Source organism: Martes martes (genome assembly GCF_963455335.1).
Source record: "Martes martes genome assembly, chromosome: 8".
Lineage (NCBI taxonomy): Eukaryota > Metazoa > Chordata > Mammalia > Carnivora > Mustelidae > Martes > Martes martes.
This window is the reverse complement of record NC_137895.1, coordinates 90,531,066-90,543,404: the sequence shown is the minus strand read 5'-3', so window position 1 is coordinate 90,543,404 and position 12,339 is coordinate 90,531,066. Positions and strand designations below refer to the sequence as shown.

Below are 12,339 nucleotides of genomic sequence, written 5' to 3'. Positions count from 1 at the left end.
TTATGTCCTATATGCTGTTTTGTTTCTATTCCGATTTTAGACTTTCATCCAAAAGGTTTTGCAAAATGGTCTAGTAGATTTTAAACTGATATTTCATAAAACCCAAGCATTATTCACTTCTTCTGTATTAATGGAATATTTATCTATGTCTATAGCTAGTCTTTCTTGCAAATTTTTGTGGCCCTGTGACTAAATTAGGAGCAAAGGTTATAAGTGAAGATGTGCCATTTCCATGGATTATCCTTTGAGGAAAGAGGTTTTCCCTTCTTTTCCTCTTTACCCCCTCTCATTGTTGGGATACCAGCACATGGGAAAAGAAGCCATTTAGAGCCATGAATATGAGCAACCATACTAGGAACACACTGGCTGTTCAACAAGAGGGAGTACACCCAGGTTCCTGACACCACTGCATTATCTTAGAAACACAGTGACTTCATGGAGGAGTTTCAACATACCAGACTGATCATTTAAATAAGATAAAAGTAAAGCTATTATTGTTTAAAGTGCTATGATATTTGTCTTTCCTATACTCTACCAAATCTATGGTATTAATCAAAACCTGATATTTTACCTAGAGTCTAACAGGTTGATCCATCATCATTTCACAGATACTGACAGAGAGATAGCTTATTGGATCAGTGACAGAAAACTTTATTATTTATTATATAGCAAGAAGCAGGAATTTCATGTTCTCATCAGTTCCCTTTCTCTTCAGGGAAGGGCCCTAAAGGTATTGTGTTATGCAGTGCACCTACATCTAAAGCTGAGGAACCCCTAAATTGGTAAATTCTCAGTCTTTTAAAGAGAAAAAACCTGCTTAATTTTGCCCTACTAGAAGGCAGTGTCTTTTTTTATTATTATTATTATGTTCAGTTAGCAGTCAAAACTACAATGAGATACCACCTTCCACCAGTTAGAATGGCAAAAATTAACAAAACAGGAAAGAGCAAATGTTGACAAGGATGTGGAGAAATGGGAACCCTCTTACACTGGTTAGTTGCAATGAAAGCTGATACAGCCACTCTGGAAAACAGTAAGAAAATTCCTCAAAAAGTTAAAAATAGAGCTACACTCTGACCCAGAAATTGCACTACTAGGTGTTTATCCCAAAGATACAGACATAGTGAAAATAAGGAGCACATGCACCTGAATGTTCATGGCAGCAATGTCCACAATAGCCAAAGTGTGGTAGGAGCCCAGATGCCCTTCAACAGATGAATGGATAAAGAAGATGTGTTCATATATACAATGGAATATTATTCAGCCATCAGAAAAGATGAATACCCACTATTTATATTGACATGGATGGAACTAGCGGGGATTATGCTAAGTGAAATAAGTCAAGCAAAGGAAGACAATTATCATATGGTTTCACTCATATGTGGAACATAAGGAATAGCATGGAGGACCACAGAGGAAGAGAAGGAAAACTGAATGGGAATACAGTATATATTTCTAAGGGGAAAAATCTGACAAATCTGTTATAAAATGCTGCAAATTCACATAAGTATGTTCCTCTCTTGGCCTATTTGATTAATCTGCAGGTCTGTTTTATCACTCCCAAGATGCCAGTCACAGTTTTCTCGAAAGGGATGCAAGCCAATGACCAGCCCTTACACAAGTACAAACTCAAGAGTACCTGAGCTCTCCTAGAAAAAGTTTACAATTTTGGAGGTTGGCAGCCAAATCAAACATGCATAATTCAGATTACAGGTTAGTAAGGCCTCTGACACAGCTTTCAGCTGGCTCCCAGGGCTCCCAATTCAATAACTTGTTTTTGGAGGGACTGCTTAAGTATATTTAATCCAGTCTGTCCTATTTGTTCAAGCCATCAGCCACATGACATTTGTCTGTCAGATAACATTTGTCTGTTGCACTATATGACTTAAAATAGGAGTGAGGAAGGAACTTGGAAGTGTTTTGTCTGACCAAAATAAAAAAAAAAAAAAACCACACACACACACACAAGAAAGAACACATACTGGTGAGGATGTGGAGAAAAAGGTACCCTTGTATACTGTTGGTGGGAGTACAAACCAGGGCAGCCACAGTGGAAAACACTATGGAGATTCCTCTAAAAATTAAAAATAGAACCACCTCATGACTCAGTAATTCCACAACCGGGCACTTACCCAAAGAATTTAAAAATATTAATTTGGAAGGATATTTGTACCCCTATGTTTACTGCAGGACTTTTTACAAATAGCCAAAGTGTGGAAGCAACACAACCCAAGTATCCACTGATAGATGAGTGGATAAAGAAGATATAATTATCTACTATCTATCTATTTATCATCTAACTATCTATCTACCTATCTAATCTATATTCAATTGAATATACATATATGATTGAATATTACTCAGCCATAAAAAAGAATGGAATCTTGTCATTTGCAAAAGGATAGATCTAGAAGATATAATGCTAAGTGAAATAAGTCAGTCAGAGAAAGACAAATACCATATGATTTCACTCATATGTGGAATTTAAGAAACCAAGAAAAAGAAACAAACCAAAAGGCGACTCTTAACTATAGACAATAAACATGGTTATCAGAGGGGAGGTGAGTGGAGGGATGGGTGAAATAGGTGAAGGGGACTAAGAGTACACCTATCATGATGAACAATGAAGAATGTATACAATTACTGAACCACTATATTGTACACCTAAAATGAATATTGCACTGTATGCTAAATTAAAAAAAAAATTTGAAAAGAAGTATTTTGCCCGAGGGTGAAGGTAGGTATGTGGGGTGAGTAGGAAGAGCTAGAGTGGTCCCCTATTATCTCTTTTATCCTCACAGAACCCTGGTGGAGGATGGCTTACCCAAAAATCAAGCAAATTTAAAGTTCTTGCGATGAAGTATTTGTCTTTTGGAGAAAGGCTCCAGGGACAGTTCTTAGTGACAAAGATCATTAATAGTCTTCTGAGGTCTAAAGTGTCTTCTTGCCTGATAACGGGTTTTCTCTCTCTTTCCACTTCCACAAAATCTGAGGAGTCCATTCCAGAGCTGTAATTTCATCTTGTTTCCAGTCATACCCTTCGAACACTCAGATCTTTCATCTAGAGGAATCTGGTGTATGAGGGACAAGGACAATTTTATAAAACTTATCCAGAATTAAGCTTGAATCTACTAGAACCCTTGTGGCCATGTTACCACCTGGAATGTGTACCAACCAAACTGATTTGAGTTTGTTAAAGCAATAATAAAACCACATATTTGGTGATATTATTAAATTTATTTAATTGTACCCTTAAGTTCCTGTACACTGTGACAGTTTCTTAGACATTTCTTATTTTGATAATCTAGACAATTTTGAGAAGTTCTTGGCAGACATTTTCTAGAAACCCCCTTTATTGGAATTTGTCAGGATTGTCTGTTCTGGATACCTTCAGGTGACAGAGCAAGGGGATACCTACCCAGATCTATATACACAACTGTGGATTTGCCGATGTATCCTTTTGTATCTATGTTAAGTTATTCATTAATTCATACTAATATCTTCAACTTTAACATAATATCTCATGAATCATTCTACCTTTGTCCTCTTGGTCATATGTATCACTCCAACAGTGAAAGAAAGGCTCCTACCACCTGCCAATGGCTTAATTTTTAAATTGCAATAAAAATGTATAGTAGGTATGAAATTTATCAACTAGAGTAGACTTATGACTTGAGTCTTACTAATTCACTCATTTCCACATGTAGTTTAGTACCTTTTCCTCTCTTTCCTTCAGTGAGTTTGTTTCATACATTCTTAATCCTGTTAAATCCTTCTGCATTCCATTTTAAGATCCTGGATTTATTTTTTTCTAAATTTGCACACATTAGAGTTATTCTTTGTGTTGTAAAGCTCTACTTGTTTTGATAACTGTAGTGTGATATACCTGTCTTTATAGTGTCATATGCAATTGCTTTACTACCTTAAAAAAAAAAAATCAACTGTGCTTCAGCTGTAATCCTCCAGCACCAAAGTTCTGGCAATCACTGATCTGTTTACTTTCTCTATAAATTTACCTCTTCCAGAATAGCATATAAAATCAATCACACACTATATAACCTTTTAAGGATGCCAAATTTCACTTAATAGTAGCTACTTTCAATCCTACCTCCTGACCCTCAGGCTAATTAAAAGGTAGAAGGGTCATAACTCTTCACTTACCACCTATGCAAGATTATCTACACTTGGATGAGGAATATTTCATATTCCTAATCTTGCCCATGGAAGGCCCCTGTACTCTTTCAGAAAACTATATATCTTCCAGAAAACTATATCTCTTCCAGCAATTTTTCTTCTTCAACCAAACTGTCAAGAACTGAGAAGGATATAATAGGTCAGCCAGCCACAGTTTCATAGATTCTGGCAAAAAGCATGAGACTGCTGAGTCAGAGACAATAGACATTACTACCCACAGCATGGCCAGTGACATAAACCTCATGTTTGCCACAGTTCCTCTTGCCTCCCAATCCCCACAAGGGGCGAAGCAGAGAGGACTCACATGGATGCTGCACATACAATAGGTCTGTGTAACAACTTAGAAACCCTGAGCTTAGAAAAATCCCAATATTTTAAAGAGGGTGCCAGCAAGCCTTCCCAGTCTTGCTCAGTGCCAGACATTATCTCAATTCTAATCAGGAAAAACAAAAAACAAAAAACAAAAAACTGCTGTCTTGCCTTGAAGAATAAATGATCTCTATCTCCATTGCTGAATGATATAAAAACAACTGTAAAAGTAATGTAGAGCAAGAGCTATTACAAGATATGTAGAAAGTCCATGGAAAATTGGCACTCAACAGTCATGACTGCACAGCTGCATGAAATGCACTCTTAAGGAGGGTTTTTTTTTTTTTTTAAATTAGTTATCTGAACTTGAAGTGTTTGAAAACAGTAAGAAGATAAAATAAGATATCAGGAATCCTTGGCATCAGGTATTGATGAGTTACTTAGATTATCACTTAGAAAGAAGTTTGTATGCTGAATGAAATAAGTCAAGCAGAGAGAGTCAATTATCACGTGGTTTCACTTATTTGTGGAACATAAGGAATAACACGGAGGACATTAGGAGAAGGAAAGGAAAAGTGAATTGGGGTAAATCAGAGGGGGAGATGAAGCATGAGAGACTATGGAAACAAACTGAGGGTTTGGAAGGGAGGGGGTTGGGGGGGATGTGTCAGCCTGGTGGTGGGTATTAAGGAGGGCACATATTGCAAGGAGCACTGGGTGTGGTGTATAAACAATGAATCTTGGAACACTGAAAAAGTTTTTAAAAAATTTTTAAATTAAAAAAAAATAAAAAGCTTGCATTGGGACACCCGGGTGGCTCAGTCAGTTAAGCAACTGCCTTTGGCTCAGGTCATGATCCCAGGCTCCTGGGATTGAGCTTTGCATTGGGGTCCCTGCTCAGCTGGGAGTCTGCTTCTCCCTCTCTCTTTTTCCCTCCCCCTGCTTATGCTCACTCTCTCTCTTTTTCTCAAATAAATAAATAAAATCCTTTAAAAAAAGAAAGATGCTTGCATGAAAAGATAACCTTTTTCAAAGTAAATGGAGATGATACAGAGCAATATGATAAGCATGTGAAATATATTCATTATTGTGAATATCTATGGTGGCTGCAACTATTAATGCTTCATGGCCCATTTGAAAGTTGCTAAGAGAATAAATCTTAAAAGGTCTCATTGCAAGAAAAAAATGTAACTGTGTATGGTGACAGATAGTAACTAGACTTATTGTGGTGACGATTTTGCTGTGTATATAAATATGAAATCATTATGTTTTATACCTGAAACCAATAGAGTGTTATATGTCAATAACACCTCAATTGAAAAAAAGATCAGAGCCTACCTTGTTTTCAGTAACAAAAGGCTATAAGAGATAATAAATTTCTTGAGGGTAGTCATGGGAACTCCATGGTTTGCTGAGTATAAATCGAGCTAAGAATTTAAAGCCACAAACTTGTCAGTTTCTTTCTCTCTATATAGTTAGATATAGCCTTATTGCCTTGTAGCACGATAGTGAATAAATTTCACATGCTTATAGGCTAACATTCAAACCTCAAAAGAGAAAACTTACATAACAAAAAGTATTATAATAATTGTTCTAGTCCATTTGGGCTACTATAACAAAATATCAGAAGACTGTGTGTCATACATACAAAGAAATGTATCTCACACGGTTCTGGAACATGGAAAACAGATCATAGTGTCAGTGTGGGACCATGGGAAGGCAGAGTTCATGTAATAGCACTTAGCTGACATTGGCAAGATGGGTACGGTTACTTATTAGTTGGTAGGATTAGACTGGATATCAAAATTGTATGATATGCTTTAGTTTGAAAACGACATCATGCTGCTCTTAAGGCTAAAATAAACAGACAATCCGTTAAGTTCCTATTTGACCAATATAATTGAAAGAACTCTACTTTGGGTGAAAGGAAGGATGATATAGCTATCTAATGGTGTTAGACTCCTTATCCAAATAAAGACTTTAGTGAATTCATAGAGCCAGAACCCATGAAGGAAGTTATCCTTGAGGAAGGGTCATACATTGATATTAATATCTTAATCTCCTTCCAGTTTTCCTGAAAGGATATAAATTCTTTTGTCAGGAAAACTATCCAACGAAGAGGGTAAAATCCAAAACTTTCTGGGATTGTTTCACCTCATCTCTGAGCTAATCTTAATTATAATGATGATAGAATGTCAGGGTACACACTTATTAGAGTGGAAAATAATGGGGGTGGAGAAAGTTTTATTGATAAGTGGCAGTCATGTGTTAGTCTCATTTACAGTGATTCTACTGCATGTGAAAAATCATCCTGATATATTGTTAAAACAGATATACTCAGGACCAAGTAGAAAATCATGGAGTTCACCCTCATAAACAAATAATAAATCAAAGCATCTTTCCCTGGCAAAACTGCAGTACTTGGTACTACCATCAAATATTTTAAAAAATGATGCAGGAAAGGTGATCCATTCCACATGCCCATTTAATTCAAATATTTGCCTGCCCTACCCCAGGCAAATTTTAGAGGGTAATAGTAGATTCATATGCTGAATTAGGTGGTCACACCAAATGAAACTGTGTTTTAAGTTATGGCCATTTATTAGACATGAACAGACACTTCTCCAATGAAGACATAAAAATGGCTATCAGACACATGAATAAATGTTCATCATCACTAGCCATCAGGGAGATTCAAATTACAACCACATTGAGATACCACCTTACACCAGTTAGAATGGCCAAAATTAACAAGACAGCAAACAACACGTGTTGGAGAGGATGTGGAAAAAGGGGAACCCTCTTCCACTGTTGGTGGGAATGCAAGTTGGTGCAGCCACTTTGGAGAACAGTGTGGAGATTCCTCAAGAAATTAAAAATAGAGCTTCCCTATGACCTTGCAATTGCACTACTGGGTATTTACCCCAAAGATACAGATGTCGTGATAAGAAGGGCCATCTGTACCCCAATGTTTATAGCAGCAATGGCCATGGTCACCAAAGTGTGGAAAGAACCAAGATGCCCTCAACAGACGAATGGATAAGGAAGATGTGTTCCATATACACTATGGAGTATTATGCCTCCATCAGAAAGGATGAATACCCAACTTTTGTATCAACATGGATGGTACTGGAAGAGATTATGCTGAGTGAAATAAGTCAAGCAGAGAGAGTCAATTATCATATGGTTTCACTTATTTGTGGAGCATAACACATAACATGGAGGGCATGGGGAGATGGAGAGGAGAAGGAAGTTGAGGGAAATTGGAGGGGGAGATGAACCATGAGAGACTATGGACTCTGAAAAACAATCTGAGGGTTTTGAAGGGACGGGGGGTGGGAGGTTGGGGGAGCCAGGTGGTGGGCATTACGGAGGTCACGTATTGCATGGAGCACTGGGTGTGGTGCATAAATAATGAATTCTGTTACATTGAAAAGAAATTAAAAAAATATATTTGCACTAATACTGAGTTATTGAACTTTAGATGTGTTTTTGGATTAATGGAACATAACAGATAGCTTGCATCACCTTGAAATAGTAAAACAGATAAGAAAGCAGACTTTCATCCTTGCTTTAGGGGCATCTCTAGCCTTTTGCTATTATTTAGACCATGGGCAAGCAAACCCAAATCTGCAGTGCAAGCCCACAGGCTGTTTTTGTACAGTCTTCCATCTAAGAATGGTTTTTACATTTGAAAGTTCAGAAGAGGAAGGAGGAACAGGTTGAGGGAGTAGGGAGGATAGGAGAATGAAGGAAGCATATAATGGTATGTTAAGATATATTTTTAAAAAATGTATCAGGGACTCAGAACTTCTCAGGCAAAGTATTTTTTAAAATACACATTAGGAGAAATATACAATTTTATTTACAAGTAGACATATTCCAATTTTCTCTTTTATATGAAAACAAATACCCATCAATAGTATGCTTCCATGAAGATATTTCTCTACCATTCTGTTCCAAAATACAGGGCATTTTATTTATTTTTTTAATTTAAATTCAATTAGCCAATATATGTACATCATCATTTTCTGATGTAGTGTTCAATGACTGCATATAACACCCAGTGCTCATCACATCATGTGCTAACCTTAATGCATGGTATCTTAACAGTATGTAAAAAAGTAACCAGTTTTCAAAAGAGAGTTGAAATAAGCAAAAGAAATTTAGAAATTGATTGTTCGAAATTATTGCCATAGTTATTGTTAATGAAGATTATATAAGCTCAATAATTACAAAAATGCTCATCCACCCATTTGGAAAACTTAGAATTATTATAATCTCTATTAAAATATTCCAAATAAAAACTTTCTGTGTGCTTTAAAAATGTTTATATAAAAATTAAAGTTTAGGCAGCAGATTAACATTAGAGCAGACAGAATTGTAGTAATTCAATATCAAAAACTAATTCAAATAGGACAGAAGAATATTGTCACTTTCACTCCTTTTGATGTGAGCAACATGCATTGTGAAGCATTAGTTTTGAACTATGAAGACCGTTCTAAGTACCAAGTTCAGAGAGGCTTAGGATAGACTTTCATATAACTTACCACATAACAAACTGATATTTGCAAATATAATAATATACATTTTATGAAATTGCATCTTATAGTGGTACCATTAACATTAAAATTAATTTATATCATACAGTTGTGTTATAAAATACATTGATTCTTTTGCCTGATGTCCTTGCTTAATTTCTATTTTTCTATTAACATGTTTAAATATTCTGTACTATAGTGAATATATAATTTATAAACAAATATACAGATACTGTGAAATTCAAGTGTTTTGGTTTGTGATTTTTTTTTACTGGTAGAGTACATGATAAAGAATAATAATAATAAGCAAAATAAATTTACAAATTGATTATTTGAAATGATTGCCATGAGCTCGATTTATAGAAACAAAAAAATTCTATATTATTTAAGAATATAGTGGTTAGTGCTTCAATAGCTCTAAGAGTTATAGGTCAATTCCCATTTTTTATTTTGCCCTCAGTCAGGACAATTTGAGGGTTTCTAGAAATATGTATTTTTTAGCTAAGTTTTACAAATTTAGGTGGTGCATTAACTCTATATAAAATATGTGTAAAATCGAATCTCTGAATTCCAGAACAGTGGAAAACAACACGGAAAAATTTAAGTCTAATTTTGTCCTCCTCTTAGAGAACTTTTAGAAGAAATAGATAAAAGCTCCAAATAAAAAGGCAAGTTATTTTGGCCTAATAAGGGACAGATAAAGAGAGAGAATTAGGCTTTGGAGATTAGTCAGGCCACCATGAAAATTATAGCAAGAAAAATAGTTATTATTATTTCAAGTATAAGCATTGAAGAGTTCTATGAAGCACTCTACCCTTTTGCTTTATTTTACTCATAACCTCAGTAATATCACTAAAAAGATTCACTTCACTGAGAAGATCTCAATCTTTTTGATAATGTGCTTAAAAGCATCTTGCACTTGTTTGTTTCTCAGTGTATAAATGAAGGGATTCAACATGGGGGTAACAGAGGTACTGAGCAGGGCTATCCCTTTATTTAAAGATACTCTGTCCTTTGCAGTGGGTTTCACATACATGAAAATGCAGCTGCCATATGAAATGGACACAACTACCATGTGAGAAGAACATGTAGAAAAGGCTTTCTTCCTCTGTTGAGAAGAAGGTATCTTCAGTACAGTCCTGATGATGTTTGCGTAGGAGAGAATCACTAATATCAGTGTAACCAGGAGGGTCAAAATGGCTGAGAGAAATGCCATTAAATCTATTACATCTGTGTCTGTGCAAGAGAGCTGTAATATAGGAGAAAAATCACAGAAGAAATGATCTATAGCATTGTCTGCACAGAAATCTAGCTGGAGACCCACAAGGAGTGGTGGAACAATTACTATAAAACCAGCCAAACATGAAGCAAAGACCAACAAGTTGCAGACTCTGTCACTCATGATGGTGGTGTAATGCAGGGGTTTGCAGATGGCCACATAGCGGTCATAAGACATGGCAGCCAGAAGAAAAAATTCAATTGCACCCAAGACAATAGTAAAAAACAGCTGTGTTGCACAACTATTGTAAGAAATGGACTTGTCACCTGTTGCCATACTGGCAAGAAATCTGGGAATGCAGACAGTTGTGAATGAAATTTCTAAAAATGAGAAACTTGGGAGGAAGAAATACATGGGTGTCTTTAGATGAGAGTCCAGTAGGGTGAGGGTGATTATGGTTAGATTCCCACTGACACTTAACATGTAGGTGAAAAGAAGGAGAAGAAAAATGACCACTTGTAATTGTGGATTATCGGTCAGTCCAAGAAGAATAAAGGTTGTTACTGTGCTGTGGTTTTTCATTGCTGACTTCAAAAAAAAAAATTAAAAAATGAGAAATAAAGGGTATAATCTTGCGTGAGATACCTATTTGCTTGAGATTGTCCATACATGTGTTGTTCCCGCCACCCAGCCTCCTTCAGTGTTATGCTAGTCAGCAGTAACAGCCTCTAAAAACTTGCTCATATAATTTGTACTCAAAATTTCACTAACTGAGTGTAACGCTAGGAGTTTCATTTCTCAAGTGTCATAAATTCAGGCATTCCAAAAGGATAATATATGGTATATGAAAGTCATATAAAAATAGAAACAAAGAAAAATTCAGAAAAATTGTCATAATATTTTAACTTGTGTCTTCTGTAGTTGCAATTTTTTCCCAATCTATTTAGTTCAGATTAAGTTATTTTACACCATCAGGTAACTCATTCCTCTTTGCTAAACTTATCTCTTTCTCTGTTCATTACTCCTTATGATAGTATTCTGTAAATTAGATTTCAGCTGAGGACTCCCTGCCTTTTAAAAATCATAAACTTGACCTAAATACCTGAGTGGGGATTCAGTACTTGCACCAAACTTCTGTAAACTTTTCAAGATTGAAATCCTCATGACCTCTTTAGGTCTGCTTTCCCCTTTTTCCTGAAGACTTGGGTGTACTTTTGTCTCACTCACCCTGGTTATTCTCTTTTCTCTGATATGGACCCAAGTAGATAGGAAGTATATCCTCATGCATGATGACTGTATTGTTATGTAGCATTCTTTATTTAGTTTTGCAGTAACAGAGGAGGGTTCTAGAAAACAAGCCATTTAAAAAAAGATGTTATCTACTCATGCCTGGTAGTTTGTTTTAGTGTCATTGCTCTGCATGGCTCCCCCTATTGCCATGGTAGCCTCTTCTCTCTTACTCATGTCCTTCTCCTTCTCTTCTCTTATCCTCTTGTTTTATGGTTAGCACCTTAAAATTCAGAATTTTATTAGCCTTTTCATTTTTTTCTTACTTTCCATCTTTTTCCAGACCATGCCTACATCCTCATGTTTATCATCTCAAAAGTGTATCACCAACTTTTTCTAAAGCATGACCATATTTTCCTTAAGAAGAATGTCATGTCATACATTATTTTTATATGTATATAAAAATATATTTTATATTTTTACATTTACTTTTATATGCATTTTAAAGCTATTACATTTCACATAGTCCAGTTCAGGTGTTAAAAAATGTAGAGATATTTCCAATGGTTATAAATAATTACAATATGACCAAGATTTTTTTCCTCTTTTGCTTCATTCCTTTCTTACATTTTTTCCTTTCTTTCCCCAGGCTCCCCAATATATCATTTTTCTAAAAATGTCTACATTCTGGCTATTTTTAAGCACAATTTATACTCAGTGATTAAATTTTTGAAATCCAAGTTTGGTCTACTTTCTTTTTTTAAGGTCGGTCTATTTTTTAAGGTCCAAAGCATAAGAAAATGTCAGTCAACAAAGGATGAATTATATAGGGTACCAAATTATAAAGTT

General features: G+C 35.6%; 1 protein-coding gene across 2 annotated transcripts in view; it reads right to left on the bottom strand.

Moving 5' to 3' along the window:
• The window catches only part of LOC308347458 (olfactory receptor 6C74), a gene marked incomplete at both ends in the record, with an annotated part of 67,004 nt that extends 56,159 nt beyond the window's left edge, over positions 1–10,845 (bottom strand). Inside the window, one exon of one of the 2 annotated variants that reach the window (XM_080810933.1) lies at positions 9,964–10,845. In XM_080810933.1, coding sequence (XP_080667059.1) covers positions 9,964–10,845 — 882 coding nt within the window. Of the gene's footprint in view, positions 1–9,906 lie in introns of those variants that run through there. The other variant, XM_080810934.1, reaches the window with a different exon arrangement.
• Positions 10,846–12,339: the final 1,494 nt, after the last annotated feature.